General features: G+C 38.8%; 5 protein-coding genes across 6 annotated transcripts in view; 1 reads left to right on the top strand and 4 right to left on the bottom strand.

Moving 5' to 3' along the window:
• The window catches only part of LOC133835671 (chromatin-remodeling ATPase INO80), a 53,518-nt gene that overhangs the window by 25,312 nt on the left and 12,069 nt on the right, over positions 1-16,137 (top strand). For both annotated transcript variants that reach the window (XM_062265700.1, XM_062265699.1), the window contains 4 exons: positions 11,598-11,756; positions 12,305-12,407; positions 12,476-12,606; positions 14,250-14,550. In XM_062265700.1, coding sequence (XP_062121684.1) covers positions 11,598-11,756; positions 12,305-12,407; positions 12,476-12,606; positions 14,250-14,550 — 694 coding nt within the window. The remainder of the gene's footprint in view (positions 1-11,597; positions 11,757-12,304; positions 12,408-12,475; positions 12,607-14,249; positions 14,551-16,137) is intronic.
• On the bottom strand, positions 1,552-3,393 carry LOC133837874 (putative serine protease K12H4.7). Its single transcript, XM_062268782.1, is given in 6 exon segments — positions 1,552-2,248; positions 2,314-2,545; positions 2,606-2,633; positions 2,635-2,842; positions 2,905-3,086; positions 3,148-3,393. Coding segments are annotated over 6 exon segments (1,443 nt in total). The 5' UTR covers positions 3,367-3,393; the 3' UTR covers positions 1,552-1,674.
• On the bottom strand, positions 4,679-6,454 carry LOC133837197 (putative serine protease K12H4.7). The gene is made up of 5 exons (XM_062267874.1): positions 6,213-6,454; positions 5,973-6,154; positions 5,454-5,918; positions 5,220-5,386; positions 4,679-5,153 (listed from the first exon to the last, which is right to left on the bottom strand). Exons 1-5 carry the CDS (start codon positions 6,432-6,434, stop codon positions 4,756-4,758), a joined length of 1,434 nt encoding a protein of 477 aa, XP_062123858.1. The 5' UTR covers positions 6,435-6,454; the 3' UTR covers positions 4,679-4,755.
• Positions 6,752-8,681, bottom strand: LOC133837198 (putative serine protease K12H4.7). The gene is made up of 7 exons (XM_062267875.1): positions 8,434-8,681; positions 8,188-8,369; positions 7,891-8,126; positions 7,603-7,834; positions 7,370-7,542; positions 7,019-7,309; positions 6,752-6,960 (listed from the first exon to the last, which is right to left on the bottom strand). Exons 1-7 carry the CDS (start codon positions 8,641-8,643, stop codon positions 6,854-6,856), a joined length of 1,431 nt encoding a protein of 476 aa, XP_062123859.1. The 5' UTR covers positions 8,644-8,681; the 3' UTR covers positions 6,752-6,853.
• Positions 8,929-10,719, bottom strand: LOC133837199 (putative serine protease K12H4.7). Its single transcript, XM_062267876.1, has 7 exons — positions 10,543-10,719; positions 10,295-10,477; positions 10,001-10,236; positions 9,748-9,946; positions 9,531-9,685; positions 9,188-9,475; positions 8,929-9,134 (listed from the first exon to the last, which is right to left on the bottom strand). The coding sequence occupies exons 2-7, from the start codon at positions 10,417-10,419 to the stop codon at positions 8,992-8,994; spliced, it is 1,146 nt and encodes a 381-aa protein (XP_062123860.1). The 5' UTR covers positions 10,420-10,477; positions 10,543-10,719; the 3' UTR covers positions 8,929-8,991.

A 16,137-nucleotide genomic window follows, 5' to 3' on the forward strand; every position in this document is an offset into this window, starting at 1 on the left:
TATCCATATGGTTTCGGCTCCTTATGTTTCGATGAAAATAAAATTTATTTTGAACAAATATTGCGTTTGTAACCAATATCTAAAGTTATAAGTAAAAGTATTATTTATTTAAAAGGTTAGTTATAATTAAAATTAATACTAACGCTATTGGTAAAGCAAGGGCAGCGAAGGCCTTCAGCTATAAGTAAAAGTAATCTGAAAGAAATACTCACATACATAATATTTTATAATTCATTAATTTATTAAACATCGCAGGTGTACATTGACATTTTTTAATATGACACAAATAAAAAACTAATGACAATCTTTTTAAACTCTATAAAAAATCAAAACAAAGTTATTTCCTATTTTGTAAATAATTAATAATTCTGATCGAATGTTAAATAGTGTAATGCACACTTCTACAAATTGCCTCTATAATCATTACATATTGCCCATTTGATTTTGGTCGACTAATGGCAATCGAAAGGTTCTTGCCCCCTCAGCTATTACACAGTTATTGTTTAACTTGATTTGAAGTGGTTATCAATAAGTGGAACTTATAAATCTGAGACCCTTTCGAAGGGTACTTGTTTAAAGAACCCTCGTTATGGTGATTATTGGAAATTTTTGTACTTTCGAGTTTGTTCTATATAGATATACAATTTAGGAACATAACTGTATTTCTTTGACATATATCAAAATTTAAACGAAAATATTCATAATCGTAAGCGAATTTAATTATAAACAATTTTAAACAAATGTGGTATAAACAAACAAGAAAGCTACACTGGAGTTAGGTTGATGTTGTCATACTTGCTACCTAATACCGAAAAAATACTTAAATTCAATATCAAATATTAATTTTGGTAGATCAACATTCAAGATATATTATAAGGTACCATATATGTATACCACGGTGTCAATCAAAGCAAATACGATGCGACAATAACAGCTTTTTGCTATATACATATTATTTCTTACATAACTTTTATCTGATCGCTAAATTTTCAGAAATCATGCTGACTATAATTAATTTTGAATGTACGATCACGAGCCTGCCTTTAAAATTATGTCTCTATTCGTTTTTTAAAAACCACTACCTATGAAAGGGTATGGTCATCTCTGACCACATTACATAAACTTGATCAGCGTCAACAACCGAGACGATAAAGCTACATATGCTCATCGGTTATTCTATCGGTCCGTCCAAATTGAACAATGAATCACGCAAATTTATATAGCTATTTTAATGGTAAACCCGTCCTGTGTGTAACAAAATAAAGTATTGCACTTGACATTCTTGACAAAGAAAGCTTCTAATAATTATCTGGTAATCGATCTGACCGCTTTAAAAAATACTATAAATATTGATGTGATTAACATATCGAGATTATTTCTAATACAAATTTTTATGTCGAGCGTATATTAACATCTTAATTATTGTTATACAAATCTGGATAGTTGAATTACATTAGTTAATCAGCAGGTCAAAAACCTTATAAGTCGACTTGCACTTCAATTGAAATGGTTGTCAATTGGCCCATTGAAATGAATTGATAGATTATTAACTTCTTTTTAACGACAAGCACTTGATATAACACAAATGAATGTTCGATATTTATTTAATAAATCATAATAATAGAAATTAAAAATGAACAAAGTATTAACAATATATGGATGAGAAATTTAATCTTATGCAAGCCACTGGGCAATTAGTTCAGATACGCGTTCCTTAGAGGCTCGCAAGGCTGCACTGTCCGACGCACTAATTGAACCCAGATCAGAGCAGTGAGAAGCTTGTGGAATAATGGTGGCTCCTTGTGCCACACCAGCTCCAACCTTGGCCCATGGATCCAAACCACCCTGGGTGAAATAAACATTCTCAACGCTCTCGATGCCACCAAAGTCAGCATTTGTTTCCTTGATTAGGGCCCGAATCTTAGCCTCAGTATAGTCAGATCCGAAAACATCCTCACAAATGTCGGTATAAAGGGTGACTGGGAAATTAGTGCCAAACGGTTGACTGCGACTACCAGAGGACTGGAACCAGCCAAATTCACTGCAAGTTTGGAACGTCCAAGCCAGACCATCGCCATCGTAGTTGTCCTTCGACCACAAGTAGTAGTTAACAGCTCCTTGGTATCTGGTGTTGACACAAGCAGGATATCCGAGACGCCATTGCACAAATTTAGACAAGGCTACATAATCGTTGTCACTGAAGCTACGCAGGACGGAACAGTACTGGGCCAAGTCATAGTTCTCGGGTCTTCAAGGAGAAAACAAGTTTAGAGGAAATTTAGCAAATTAATATTTATGTTATGTTATAGTTACTTCTGGTATTGAGCGATGTTAGCGAAAACGTTCGCTACAGTACTGAAGTATTGCCACTGATCTTGTTCGTCATCCTCGTCGAAGTTACTGCAAAGATTTAATTCTTTCTTAGCTTGCGCTCCCTCTCCATTGTAAAACAAATTTTCATAATAGGATGTGGCGTTGTCAATGATGTCGTAGCAATAGTCTCCTCCCAGTTCTCTGTAGGCTTGCCCAACAACTTTCATGAACTCTGCAAAAGAATCGTATGTGAACGGTTGGAGTCATAGATTCTTACGATAGGTATACATACCTCTAAAGTTAACCTTGGCTTCAAGGGGGAGCACTGGATGCCCAACTACCAACAATGACATCGGGATACAATTTCTTGAGCCAAGTTGCCATGGTTGCAGAGTAAGAACATCCTTGAACAACAACCTTCGAATCCTTGTACTTATCCTCCTCCTTAAGAACCTTAATAACATTCACCACATCGGCCAAGGCTTGCTTCACATTTTGATACTTGCTAAGGTTTTCTGTGGACAGGGGTCTAAAGGGTTCGTTAAGGGGTTAATTAATGCTGGAAATGGGAAAGTGTTTGAGTTATCGTACTTAATGGGGATACTCTCGCCAAAGAATCGATGTTCTGTGGTGAGAATGGTACCGTTATGTTCCTTAGCGACGTCTGCCAGAAGCCCTGAGGCTATATCCTCGGGCTTAATAATCCATTCGCCACCAAGGTAAATGAATATGGGAGATCCATCCACGAAATTGTCTTCATTAATTATAATGCGCTAAGGATATTTTTTTTGGTGTGATTCTAGTTCATTAATTAAAAGTTATATGCAATCTTACGTCTTCCCATGTTGCCTCATTGTCATCGTCAAAGTTGTCCAGTTTCTGAGTGATCCAACGAGTCTCCGCATTGACACGCTTGGTGATGGGCTCTCGCGGTGGACCACGCTGAAGGTCCTTCAAGGATTGAATGAAGGCAGGAATTTCAGGCTTTGGCAGACTAGCTGAATAAGCTAGAGGCGCTACTAGCGCTAGAACTAGAATTAGAGTATACTTCATCTTGTTTGGTTGTTGACAATTTGTCGAATGATTTCCTAGCCCAATAAGCGGACTATTTATTCAAAATATTCTTGGATAGATTGCAAAATTGATAGGCGTTAAGTAATGCGCAAATATTGGCATTTAATTTTGTGTTAAGCCCTCCAATCATGCTGATAAAAGCTTGGGCTGTATAAGTCACGTGTTACATCATGTTGTCTTAAATGCCCTACTAATGCATTGTTTTACCGACATAATGCATTTTTATTTGTTTCACATAGATAAGAAGTTAAATGACTCCTAAGGAAAGTTCCGCGTTCTAAATATTTTGTAGGGTGTTCTAAAACTCAACAGAATGTCCGTCTGTCAAGTTTGTTTTCTATATTTGCCATTCCAACGTCTCCCCCGCAATTCGAAAAAATCAAATAACTAGCGTATTTTAATTTTTGATATATTCAGTGATATCTACAGTCTTTATGACTCCTGGAAATTCGGTTGTGATCATCTAAAAATTGTTGAAGTTCTTTTAAGAAATTATTTTATAAAGGTCTTCTGCAGTCGAATGTTAGTTGCTTTGACAATCTGGTATATTTTCTAGCAATCAATACACCAAATACAAAAATAATATAATTAATAAGGATTTATTATTTGACTACCTTGTTAAATAGTGTAATGCGAACTTGACTCATTTACCTTTGTAATCGTTGAGTGTTGACCATTTAATTCGGTTTAATTAGAAGTAAACAAAAGTTTTTTGCCCCTCAACTATTATACTGTCATCACTGTTTAGCTACATGTGAAATAATTATCTATAAGTGGAACCTGCGCAATAAATAAAGCTTAGGCCATTAAAGGGAACTTATCTTTGAAGTGCACTCTGCTCATCGCGGTTGATTTATTAATAGATAGATAGAGGATAAGAGGAATAAAGAATGATTCAATTGAATAAAAATAAAATGAATATAAGACGATAGTCGAAGTATGCCACATTTTTCACCTTGAATTTAAATGGTAACAACTTCTACCCAACTGTAACTGAATTGAAAGAAAGACGGTGATACGTCCTTAACTAAATTAAATTACAGAAATATTAAGACATAATTTGGAAAAAAAATTGAGTTGTCCATCAATTTCCCTGTGCTATTCGGGTATAAAGCAATTATTTGACTTTATAGCTCTAATGATAAATATCATTGATGCTTTTAAAAACTAGAAATAAAAAATCGTCTGAAATATCTTGAATTATGCATTGCATAAGTTTAGGCTAAGTGAGTGTTTCTTTGTAAATTCCTGTACACTCGTTTTCTATAAAAAGAAGAAGCTTTTATCAGCACATTTTCACAAGTTTACACTCTTTATTTGGCTTATCTGTGAATTATGACTGAAATAGCTGAGAATTGTTAACAACGTTTAGGCTAACCATTGTCGCACTAATTCCGCAATACGTTCCTTGGAAGCACGCATTTCTTGGGTGTCGATAGCGGAGATTGAACTGAAGTCAGCACAATGGGAGGCACCAGTAATGACCGTGGCACCCTCGGCAACGCCATGACCAATGGGGTTCCAGGGATCGAGACCTCCGTGAGTCATGTAAATGTTCTCCACTTCGGGGTTCATGCCACCAAAGTCCTCATTGGTCTGGGCAGTGTTGCTCACAATTTGCGAGCTAGCATACTTCGAGCTAAAGACATCCTTGCAGAGTTCAATGTAGAGTGTGGCAGGGAAGTTATTGCCAAACGGCTGATTGTTCGAAGTTGATGACTGATACCAGCCATACTCATTGCAGGTCTGATAATACCATGGTCGAGCTAAAAGCATAACAAATTATATAAAATCAGCTAGTAATCAGTTAAGAGGCAATGTTAACAACTTACACGCGTCAAAGTTGTCAATGCCCCACAGATAATAGTCTACAGTGCTCTGATAGCGTGCATCAATACAGCTTGGATAGTTCCAGGCCCAATAGGCAAAGTTGGCAATGGCCGCCGCGTCATCATCAAAGCTCAGCAGAAAGTCACAATAATACTCAATGTCGCCAGTTCTGTCAATATATATAAAAAATTGGTAAAAAGAGGAAAATACAGGCGATATATAATATTTGAACCTACGTTTGATATTGCGCGACGCCGGAGAAAATATTGGAAATGCTGCCAAACAAACTCCACTTATCGAGATCGTTGTTATGATCGAAATCACTGCAAAGACGCAGCATCGCATGTGCCTGAGCACTATTGTTGACAAACATCTGCTCCAGATCATTGATTCCCTTCTGTATGCGATCGTAGCACTGTTGGCCACCCAATTGCTTGAATGCTTCTCCCACAACTTCCTTGTACTCGCTGAAATCAACCTTAGCCAGCAGAGGAGCACTCGATGCCCAGCCACCCACAACCAAGTCGGGATAGAGACGCTTGAACCACACAACCATGGTTGCCGAATAGGAGCCACCGCTAAGCACCACCTTTGAGTTGGTCAACTGAGGATTCTCCGCCTTGATGGTGGTAATAAATTGAGCCACATCAGCCAGAGCTTGCTTCACATGCAGATACTGCAGGCTTTCGGTGGACATATCGCTGCAAGGAAACAGATTAATAATGGATGATTGGATAGAGTGTTAACATGCTTACCTGGTGGGAACGCTCTGGCCGTAGTAACGATGTTCGGTGTAGAGCAGCAGACCTTGGTGCTCCTTGGCCATGTCGTACCAGTGACCCTGCAGAATCATGCCAGATGAGGCTTCCCATTCGCCGCCCAAAAATATGAAGATGGGACTACCTTCTGTTTGGAATTCATCGTTGACCAAATAGCGCTGCAATCAACCGAAATTAATTCACTATTCCTTTAGCAATTCCCTTAAATGTGCTTACCATTTGATAGGTGCCCGTGTTGGTTTCATCAAAGTGATCCAGTGGTTGGGTAATCCATTTCTCTTCGACCGTGGCACGATTCATCACAACCTGCTGTGGCGGACCACGATGCAAATCCTTTAGAGTTTTCACAAGAACAGGCACATCTTTCTTCCACTTGAGGGCATTGCTTTGACTGGCCAAAACCAGCAGCGCCAGACTGACCAACTTTATTGCCAGCATTGCTCGACGTAAATGAAATTCTCAATTGGTCAACAGGTAGTTTTAAAGGCTGTCTCGCGATCGCAATATATCGATGGCCAAAAAAGATGGCTATAAATTCACTATGCGATAAGCAAGCACTGATAAGGTGGGCTTTTTAGAAAACCTCTATCTTGAATTTATGATATGCCATGATTGCTACTAATATTTCCTAGTATTTACGAGAGATTCAATTACTTTGTTGCCACGAGTAGAGAGAACTGTGCCTTAATCCATGCAGCATATCTGCTCAAAAGAAAATCGGGGTATTTCCATATAGCTAGGAAGCCTGTAAAATGTTTCAAAATTTCCACATGATCCGTTTATTGCAGTCATAAATACACACATTTATAGATAATCATTATCGCTAAACACAATTACTAAAATAGATGTAGCAAACTTCAATTTAACCATTGACGCACCAATTCAGCGACACGTTCCTTTGAAGCACGCATTTCGCTGGAGTCGCTGGCGCTGATCGAACCAAAGTCCTTGCAGTGAGCATACTCTGAAATATTGCATATATTTAGTAATTTCAAATAGTTAATTACTTTCTCAATCTTCACCTGGTAAGATGGTGGCCTGAGTTTCGTTTTGGATGCCCATAGCTCGCCAGGGATCCAATTGGCCGTGAGTGATGTAAACATTCTCCACATTCGGTTCAAGCCCACCAAAGTATTCGTTAGTTTCTGCCACTTTGTCGCCAATGAATGAATTGCTGTACTGCAAACCATAAACATCGGCACACATTGTGGTATAGTAAGTGACAGGGAACTTGGTGCCAAAGGGTTGAGCAGCTGAACCTGAAGTTTGATACCAACCATACTCATTGCAAGTCTGATAGATCCATTGACGCACTGCAAAAATGTACTTCGAATAAGTAAATGAATAGCGCGTGAATACTAATAACTACTCACTGATGTTGCCCGTGTATCTGGACTCCAGAAGTGGCGCAAGTATGGCATCATAACTGAGATCGTAGCAATTGCCACCGCTTTGAGCAAATACAGTCAACAAATACTTGCTGAGGCCAATCAAATCGCTGCTCTCCGACAAGATTGTCTGACAAACGCCCTCAATTTGGCCAGCACTAGAATATTCATAAAATTCAAATTAAGCAAAGTCTACAACTATTTAATTCTAAGCTCACTTGTGTGTCTGCACAACACCTGCAAAGATATCAGAGATTTCACTGAACAGTGTCCAGACATCCAGATCGCTGTACACATCGAACTTTTCGCACAGTTTGAGTAGCGCCTTCACCTCGCCACCACGTTTTGTGGCAAGCATTGTCTCCAACTCAGCAATACCATTCTGAATACGATTGTAGCAGGCAGAGCCGCCCATCAAGGCAATAGACTGACCCGTAATCTCCTTGTATTCTAAGAAAATTTAAGCGTAAATAAGTTGTCAAAAGCAATGCAATATTTGTACTTACCTACAAAGTTGACCTTGGCAAAAAGTGGTGCACTGGATGCCCAACCACCGGTGGCCAAATCGGGATACGTCTTCTTGAACCAGGTGACCATGGTGGCCGAGTAGGAGCCGCCCACAATGATGACTTTGGAGTCACTCAAACCCTCATAGGTTGCCTTCTTAGTGCGTATGAAATGCGCCAAATCAGCCAGCGCTTGCTTCACATGCAAGTACTGGATGTTCTCATTGGACAAGTCACTGTAGAGCAACAAGTATTTTTAACTCAAAATCAATCTAATCTCTCTTGATTACAACTTACGGCAGTGGCTTGCTTTCGCCATAGTATCGATGTTCTGTGTAGGCCAAAAGTCCTTTGTGCTCCTTGGCCATGTCGTACATGTGGCCGCCAGTAACGTATCCTGTCGAAATAGCCCACTCGCCACCAAGGAAAATGAACAGCGGTCCGCCAGCCTCGAAGAACACATCGTTCAGCATGTAGCGCTGCAATTAAAAGTTACGTATTCTTAGTAGTCTTTCAATGATTATGCAATGCATGATTCATTACCATTTGCCAGGTGCGAGTTTCGGCATCATCGAAGTGATCCAACTGCTGTTCGATCCACAATGTTTGCACCTCATCGGCACGATTCTGATTTGCTGGCACCGGTGGCTCCTGATGCAGTTGCTTGAATGTCTGCTGGAATATGTTAGCATTAACCTGGGCATAACCCAGTGTTAGCAGTGCCAACGTTAATGCGATTACACCGTGCGCCATCGTTGTGGATTGATCGACAACTGTGACTAAAGTTTCACAGCGAGTAGCTAATACTTCACGCTTAGCGCTATAGGCAAATCTTATCGAGGTATGCAATTAATTAGGGTATTATCGCCTAAGAGGTTGTAAACAACAGCACAACATTGTTAGCCTAAAACCTCAACACAATTGTCATGCGGTGTGTTAATCATTTTGTGCTAGTCTAACCTTAGTTGGTTTTTACTCCATTTCAACTGATAATACTTATCGATAAGGCATAAATAGCGTGCTCTACATCATTGTTAATTAGCGAGGCTATCGCTTAGCAATCGATAGACAATTTTGATAATTTATTTTTAACATTCACGTTTAACATTTGATTAGAGTTTCGCGCGTTGTGCCATTGCCATTTATCCAGTCCCTTATCAAATCGATGGCTTTTTGCTGAGCCGCTGAAGTTGTTGGCCAATCGGTTGGGGCACGTGCTCTCAGTTCTTTGCAGTGTCCAATTCCTATAAATCAAATATATAGTATAAACTTATTTGCAAACGGCATAAAGTTGTACCTGGAATGATTGTAGCACATTCATCGGTGATGCCCGCCCAACGCCAAGGATCATCTTCGGCTTTTGTAAAATAAATATGATCAACATTCGGATGTTGAGCTCCATATTTTGCAGTGATTTCATCAACCTTGCTACTGATGTAATCGATGGTAAATTTGGGCCCAAAGATCTCTTTACACTTTGCTACTTCTTTGCCAAACGGATGAGTATCTCCAAAAGGTTGATGTCGTGAACTTGTGGTGAAAATGTCTCCAAACTCACTGCAAGTCTGATAAAAATTTTGACGAGCTGAAAAGATTCGCTTGTGATCCTTGTTGCATTCAGTATCAATAACTTAACTTACCTGCATATTTGGGATTGAAGTTTATCTCTTTAACTTTATCCGAATGGTCAATAACTGTTTGTGATAGGAATAACTTTAGTAATCGACCGAACTCATTAATATTCTTCGGGTCAACTGATGTAATATTTTTGCACAACTTTTGCATTCCAGTCGCACTGAAAACGAAAAGTATTGTCTATAATTAATAAATCTATAGTTTGCAATTAAAGACACTCACTTGCGATGTTGTGCATGTACTAAAATAATGGAGCGCATATCTTCATAATATTCAGTCAAATTTAGTAACTTCAACATTTTATAGGTATCGCTTTTCTGCCTTTTGTGATTCAAATATGTTTTGGAAAAGTGCTCGACACGATCATAGCAAGCATCTCCTCCGAATTTTCGTAATGATTTGCCAGCACTCACATAGCCATCTGAAGAAAACAAATTAATTACATTAAGCAGTCAGATTTCGCATTGAACATTACCCGAATAATCGAGCCGATAGGCAAGTCCCGCCCCCGCTGCCCAGCCACCATCGATTAGATCTGGATAATCTTTGCGAAAGTATGTGACCAAGTTGGCAGCATACGAACATCCGATTATTATGACTTTAGAGTTAGCTATCTCTGGAATCGTGGCCTTCTGTTGTCTTATAAAATGCGCCAGATCGGCTAGTACTTGCCTCGTAGTCAAATATTGTAGGTTTTCGACTGTCATATTTCTGTGAATAAAGTGAATTTGAAACTGTCTTCTAGATATTCTCATTAATTTGTACTCACTGGACTGGCCAACTTCTGCCATAGTATCGATGCTCGGTTTCAAATGCATACGCATTGAAAATTTCAACAAGCTCAAAATACATTCCAAAAAAAATGATTTTTTGGCACCATTTCCCATTCTGCATTTATATTGATCATTATCGGTCCACCAGGCTTAAAGAATGTATCACTCGCCAAATATTGCTAAAGTCATGATTATTGTTATTATTATTCTTAGATCAACATGTGATCAAGTTCCTAAAACTTGCCATTTGCCACGTTCGTTTGTCACTCTTGTTGAAATGATCCACTTTTTGTTCAATCCACATTGATTTTTCAACGATATCCATGAACGCTGCCAAAATGAAAGTCAATTGACTGAGCAACAACAAATACACAAGCTTCAGCTTCATCGCACTTAGTTCTTATCGATTCGACGCCAACAAACTAATGTTGAAGGAACTTATTAGCTCATCTTTTTTATAAGCAGAAAAGTGTGACATAAATTTGTAGCAGTTAAATTAGATTATGTGCTTGAAAAGATCAAATATACACTGCGATTATGCACGGTGAACGTAAAAGCATTGCAAAAGTTTATAATTTTAAATATAATTCTATATTTTTCAGTTTAAGATACACTTTAACTATACACTTTAGCTTCTTAAAAAAGATATACAACTTTGGTGATTGTCAAGTGAAAGTAAAATTATTCATAAATTAAATTGAATCTAATTGAAATTGCATTATAAATTGAATTGGAAATGAGATGTTCGATGTTAGCAAAATATTTTGGAATGTTTGCTATGATAGAATGCCTTGTTTTTACTTCCCCCAAGTCATAATCTATTTTATGTTAGGGCTGAACTGTCCGTGGCTTTATCTCAATTTAAATGAAATGCAGAACATGGTTGTTAAGCGGAAATGCTATCCCAAAAAAAGGAACAATACAGAACACTCATCAGCCAACACGTGTTCTAAATTCAATGTTCAATATAATTAGGTTTATCAGTGCCGGAAATGGCAACCCTTAAATAAAAATCGCTGCACACTTGCACTCTGCACATGCAGCGCATACAAAAGAAAAAAAAGAGTTTTTCTTGTGTGAGGAAAAACAGGAAAGGCGTAGAAAATCGTGACACAATAAAGTGGATTACCAAAGAGCCCGGTATCGGTATTTTTCCTTTCTTATGTTTGAGATATGCATATCAAAAGGATTGCGAAAGGATGTGCGTGTCTTTTACGCATTTGCATATTCATTTGAAATTCGAATATTGAACCAAGGATGATATTTAATCTGTTTCTCTTATGCTTATGTTACTTACAGGTTATCTTCTATGATTCGGATTGGAATCCCACCGTGGACCAACAGGCCATGGATCGAGCCCATCGTTTGGGCCAGACCAAACAGGTGACCGTTTACCGTCTGATCTGCAAGGGAACGATTGAGGAGCGCATTTTGCAACGAGCACGAGAAAAGAGCGAGGTAAGCAAAGAAAAAATGACTTGAGTGCCAGGAAACCGCAAAACTCTTTTTGTGTTGTACTTCTTTCTTATTTATCAAAAACGAAGCAATTGCTTGGGGTTCCAGCAGCATTGTTTAGCCGCATATTAGGCACGTGCGTGGACTTCCCTTTGGCGCATTGTTGCGCCTTTTTCAAAAACTGGCAAATGAAACACGAGCCGCACACATGAAACACTTGTACACGACTCTGCATTCATTGTTTGGGGGGTAAAACGATACCGGAAATTAATTATACAATTGGTTAGGCGACATTTTGGTTACGCCTTTAAGTTCTCTTCTATATATACACAAACACTTGGCCATTGTAGTGCCTACTGTCTGCATTTATTAGTTTAATTGCCGAACCCTTGATTATCATATTAAAGTGCTTAGACCGACAGAGAGCGGAAGAAAGTCCCCTTGGCGCTTCGACGTGTTTCATTTCACTTCCTGGCGCATTGCTCTTTTAAGATTTTTGAACCAATTTATGCATATATTAATGTTGATATTTATCGCTGCTTCTTTTGTAGATTCAACGCATGGTTATAAGTGGCGGTAACTTCAAGCCCGATACGCTGAAGCCCAAAGAAGTTGTGTCTTTGCTTTTGGATGACGAAGAAATTGAAATGAAATGTAAGTTTTGCTAAAGTCAAAAAGCTGACCTAATTATGTAACTCTTGATGTATGTTCTCTGTTAACAGATCGCCAGGAAGCAAAGCTGCAAGTTAAAGAGGAGGTTACTGCATCCAGCTCCCCCGTTACAACGGCAACAGCGGCAACATCAGGCGCAGCTGCAACACAGAATGAACGCAAACGACGCCGACCAAATAAGGTAAGTGCAAAGCCCAATGCCCAATACCGAATGCCCAAAATGGACAACAGCGAAAAAGAATTCGTAATCTAAAGACTTCCGGTTGGAGTACAAGAAAGTATTTGTAGCTATTACGAGAGAAGAGTTTTGTCGCTTTAACGCATGATTCGAATGGCTGTTAATGGCCAGGTTATTAGACCAAGTTTACACTTGTTACATGCGACGACAAGTTGCGCAGTCTCTCAATGAAAGTAAATGATCTTTTAAGTGAAGTTCAAATTGCGACTTGGCCATATAGAGATACACAGCATTGAGTCTGGCTTTTGTTGTTCTTACTTGGGCACTGTGCACGGTGGTCATGGTCACGTGATTCATGCAACAGCAGCAACAACAACAGCAGCAGCAGCAACGACAATTCAATTTGCTACAAGACTCAACTCATCGCACTGGGCTTGTCTTGGTCTGCTACGTAGCGTGCTTTGAACTTGCTGCCAGCTTTGGATCTCTTATTGCTGCCTATATACAATATTCATTCATCCAAGTGTTGTGTTGTGTTCGTCTTCCCCATCGTGTTGTCTAAAGCAAACACTCGCTGCTCTAACCAACTTCGGACTTGCGTCCAACTCTCGTTTGGCTCTTGGGCTCTTGGAAAACAGTTTCAAGTACCTTTTGCTTGGTGGTGCAGCCCACCTTCTCGCTTCTCGGTTTCGCTAAATGATTTTGTGCGTTCAATGGAACACTGATTATGGTCTGTTGCCTCTTTTTCTTTTTCATTGCTTTGTTTCTTCTTCTGTTTCTTGTTTTGTCTTTACTCTTTTCTCTCTGGGCTCTCTATGCTGTAAGTTTTTGGATGAGTTCTACTCTTAGGGGTCTCTGTGTGCTTCACTCTCAGTCGGTTTGGAGGGGTTCGACTTGCAGTCAAGTTCATATACCACAATCTATAAGTACTTTTTATGGCACGCAGCCATCTTGTTGCATGCTTCCTCTTGCTGTGTGCTACCTCTTGCACTGCAACGTCTGGCTGTCAATTCATTTACTGTTTGTCAGTTCAAGTTTGAGGTTAAGTGGCATTAACCATAGATATGCTTTCTTTCTATTTATACTCGCATTAAAATGATTCACTTGGAACTGATTGCACTCGTTCTGTGTCACAGTTGTTACATGTTTTTAACGGCTTTCAGACCTAACAACCACTTAGCCTCATTAGTGTGTGCTCTATGCTCCATTGAGCCAGATGCAAGTTGAACTTTAACTATTCACTCCCAACAATAACAAGTGTAATCCCAAAGTAGTAGCTACTGTGCTGCATATCTTGATAATTGCCAACGAAATCTGTGCAAATTTTATGCAAAACTGTTTAAAATCTACCCCACAGTCCAGCTAACCCCTGAAGCATGTCCTCATTCCCAGTTCCCGAAACTTCTTAGACCTTGTAGCTGATCAACCCGACAAGAAGAACAACAACAGCAGAGTGAGGCATAAATTATAAAGTGAAACCTTTAGCTAGGGTTGGGCCCAGTTAGCACTTGAGGATGGGGTGGAATATTTAGATAACAAAACTATACACATACTTCAGCCTTATTTCCGTTGCTCATAAAAATGCTAATTGATCGTTATTGTTATACTAAAATGTATATTTTTTTTATTACAATTATAATTTTTAGGACGTTAATATGGGTGGCATTACAATTGCGGCCAATGAAGAAGACGGCGCCAGTTGCAGCAAACGCATTAAACACGAGCTGGATGAGGATTCAATTGATGTTGGCATTGCGTCATCCACATCCAGCGCTGGCACCGACAGCACCAACCAAATACTCAGCCAAGAGACTTATGTGCCAGGTGCAACATGTGTGTTGCAACAGCAACTGCAGCAACCGACGCAAGCTGACAATGATTCCGATAATGAGGCTTTAGTTGTCGATGGCGATAGTCCAAGTGGCTTGTCGCAAAATGATTCAATGAGTGAGTACCAAAATTATATTAAACTTAATTCCCTTTACACATAAACCAATTTCCTTTATTTAAATTAAATTACAATTTATTCAAGTACCGCTTCTTTTTTATATTTGCACTCGCTGTCAGTTCACATAAGCCCCATTTAACCAGCTGTATTGCAACATGCAACACAAATTCTTAACATATTCCAATCACTTTGTAATTAATAATTCAAATGATTTGGCAATTGGCATCGCGAAGGCATCGCAGAATGCGGTCGAACAGCTGAGTGAGTTGGCTTTAAACAACTTGGCCCGTTTGTTATGAGTTGCAAATTGCATGTGGGATGTGCAACAAGAACTACCAGCAACAAGCAACAGCAAACTTAATGATTGCAACTTGTTTGCCGCATGCAATTTGCATTCGAAATAAAAGAGCGCAAATATAAATAAAATTTGAAATTTGTTTAACAATTAACCAATCGAAAGTACAAGACGTTGAAAAGTAGGCAACAACAGCACGACAAGTGCAACATCAACAGATTTGGCAACAGGCAACGAGACAACAAACAAGAGGCAACAACCACAGCCAACAACCTGCTAACTGATTCCAACTTGTCTTTGGCTTTGACTATTTGCCTGGTTAACTGCTTCGCAGATGGGTTTACAATGCGATCGTAACAAATTTAAGCGTATGTCGTTTGCTCTTGTTGGCCTGTCGGTTGATAACGTTTTCATTTGTAATGGCCAACTCTGAGATTTGTTGCTGCATTTGTTTTCTTTTTGTTTTTTGGCCACGTACGCAACCCAATTTAATATCGCGCACTCGCTGTCAGAGCTTGCCATTTGCTGCCAGTTGATTATGTTCCTCGAATGCGGTTCGCTTGTCAGTTAGTTGGAGTCGCTTTTATTTTTATATTTATTTTTTTGGCCTATTGATTTGCTTGGCTTACTACCACTCTATAGCAAAGAGTGCATTAAAATACCACAAACAAAAAACGAGGCGCTCATAAATATTTTTTATATGCCATTTCATTGGCGTTTTTTCCTTTTGCTGAATGCAGGGCTTGGCAAATGAAAACATCTAATTTAATCAATGGCTTCACGTGTTTTGGCTACATAAATTGTGTTACTCGTTTCGAGTTTTGTTTTTTTGTTGTTTTACCTCTTCTCTTGCCTTGATTTCGTAATTTCGCCGTCTTCCTTTTTTCTGTGCACATTTATTTGCTGTTTGTTGTGGGCCAAAATGAGAAATTGTCATGATACGAATTGAGCCAACGGATTTGTCTTTTATTGATATGTTCACATTTCATTGCCTCAAACGAGCTGTTTGGCATTTAAGTTCACTTTTTTTATAGTTGTTAATAATTAAAATTAGCTACGAGAGAAAGACGGGGCAAGATTTATTGATTTATCGAATAGGAAAAGAAAATAAATATCAATTATTATAAAAAGTTAGCAATTAAGTACTTGAATTGAAATATCAAATATTTGATTTACAATCACGGTTTATGTACTTATCTAGCTCAAAGTGCAATTTTGAATAAGTTTAATTATGCTTTAAGAATCTCAACAAGAGCTGCTTAAAGAATCTCATTGCTCCACTCCACATCCG

The sequence above is a fragment of the Drosophila sulfurigaster genome, chromosome 2R (genome assembly GCF_023558435.1).
Source record: "Drosophila sulfurigaster albostrigata strain 15112-1811.04 chromosome 2R, ASM2355843v2, whole genome shotgun sequence".
Lineage (NCBI taxonomy): Eukaryota > Metazoa > Arthropoda > Insecta > Diptera > Drosophilidae > Drosophila > Drosophila sulfurigaster.

Excerpts from the sequence above, each read along its gene's own strand:
- LOC133837197 (XM_062267874.1), bottom strand. The coding sequence starts at position 6,434 with ATGCTGGCAATAAAGTTGGTCAGTCTGGCGCTGCTGGTTTTGGCCAGT. Across the intron at positions 5,387-5,453 it reads GGCGTCGCGCAATATCAAAC|AACTGGCGACATTGAGTATT; the intron begins GTAGGTTCAAAT and ends ATATATTGACAG. Across the intron at positions 5,154-5,219 it reads CATTGACAACTTTGACGCGT|CTCGACCATGGTATTATCAG; the intron begins GTAAGTTGTTAA and ends TTATGCTTTTAG.
- LOC133837198 (XM_062267875.1), bottom strand. The coding sequence starts at position 8,643 with ATGGCGCACGGTGTAATCGCATTAACGTTGGCACTGCTAACACTGGGT. Across the intron at positions 7,543-7,602 it reads GGTGTTGTGCAGACACACAA|TGCTGGCCAAATTGAGGGCG; the intron begins GTGAGCTTAGAA and ends TGAATATTCTAG. Across the intron at positions 6,961-7,018 it reads TCAGGCCACCATCTTACCAG|AGTATGCTCACTGCAAGGAC; the intron begins GTGAAGATTGAG and ends GCAATATTTCAG.
- LOC133837199 (XM_062267876.1), bottom strand. The coding sequence starts at position 10,419 with ATGCAGAATGGGAAATGGTGCCAAAAAATCATTTTTTTTGGAATGTAT. Across the intron at positions 9,686-9,747 it reads GTACATGCACAACATCGCAA|TGCGACTGGAATGCAAAAGT; the intron begins GTGAGTGTCTTT and ends TTTCGTTTTCAG. Across the intron at positions 9,476-9,530 it reads CTTCAATCCCAAATATGCAG|CTCGTCAAAATTTTTATCAG; the intron begins GTAAGTTAAGTT and ends GAATCTTTTCAG.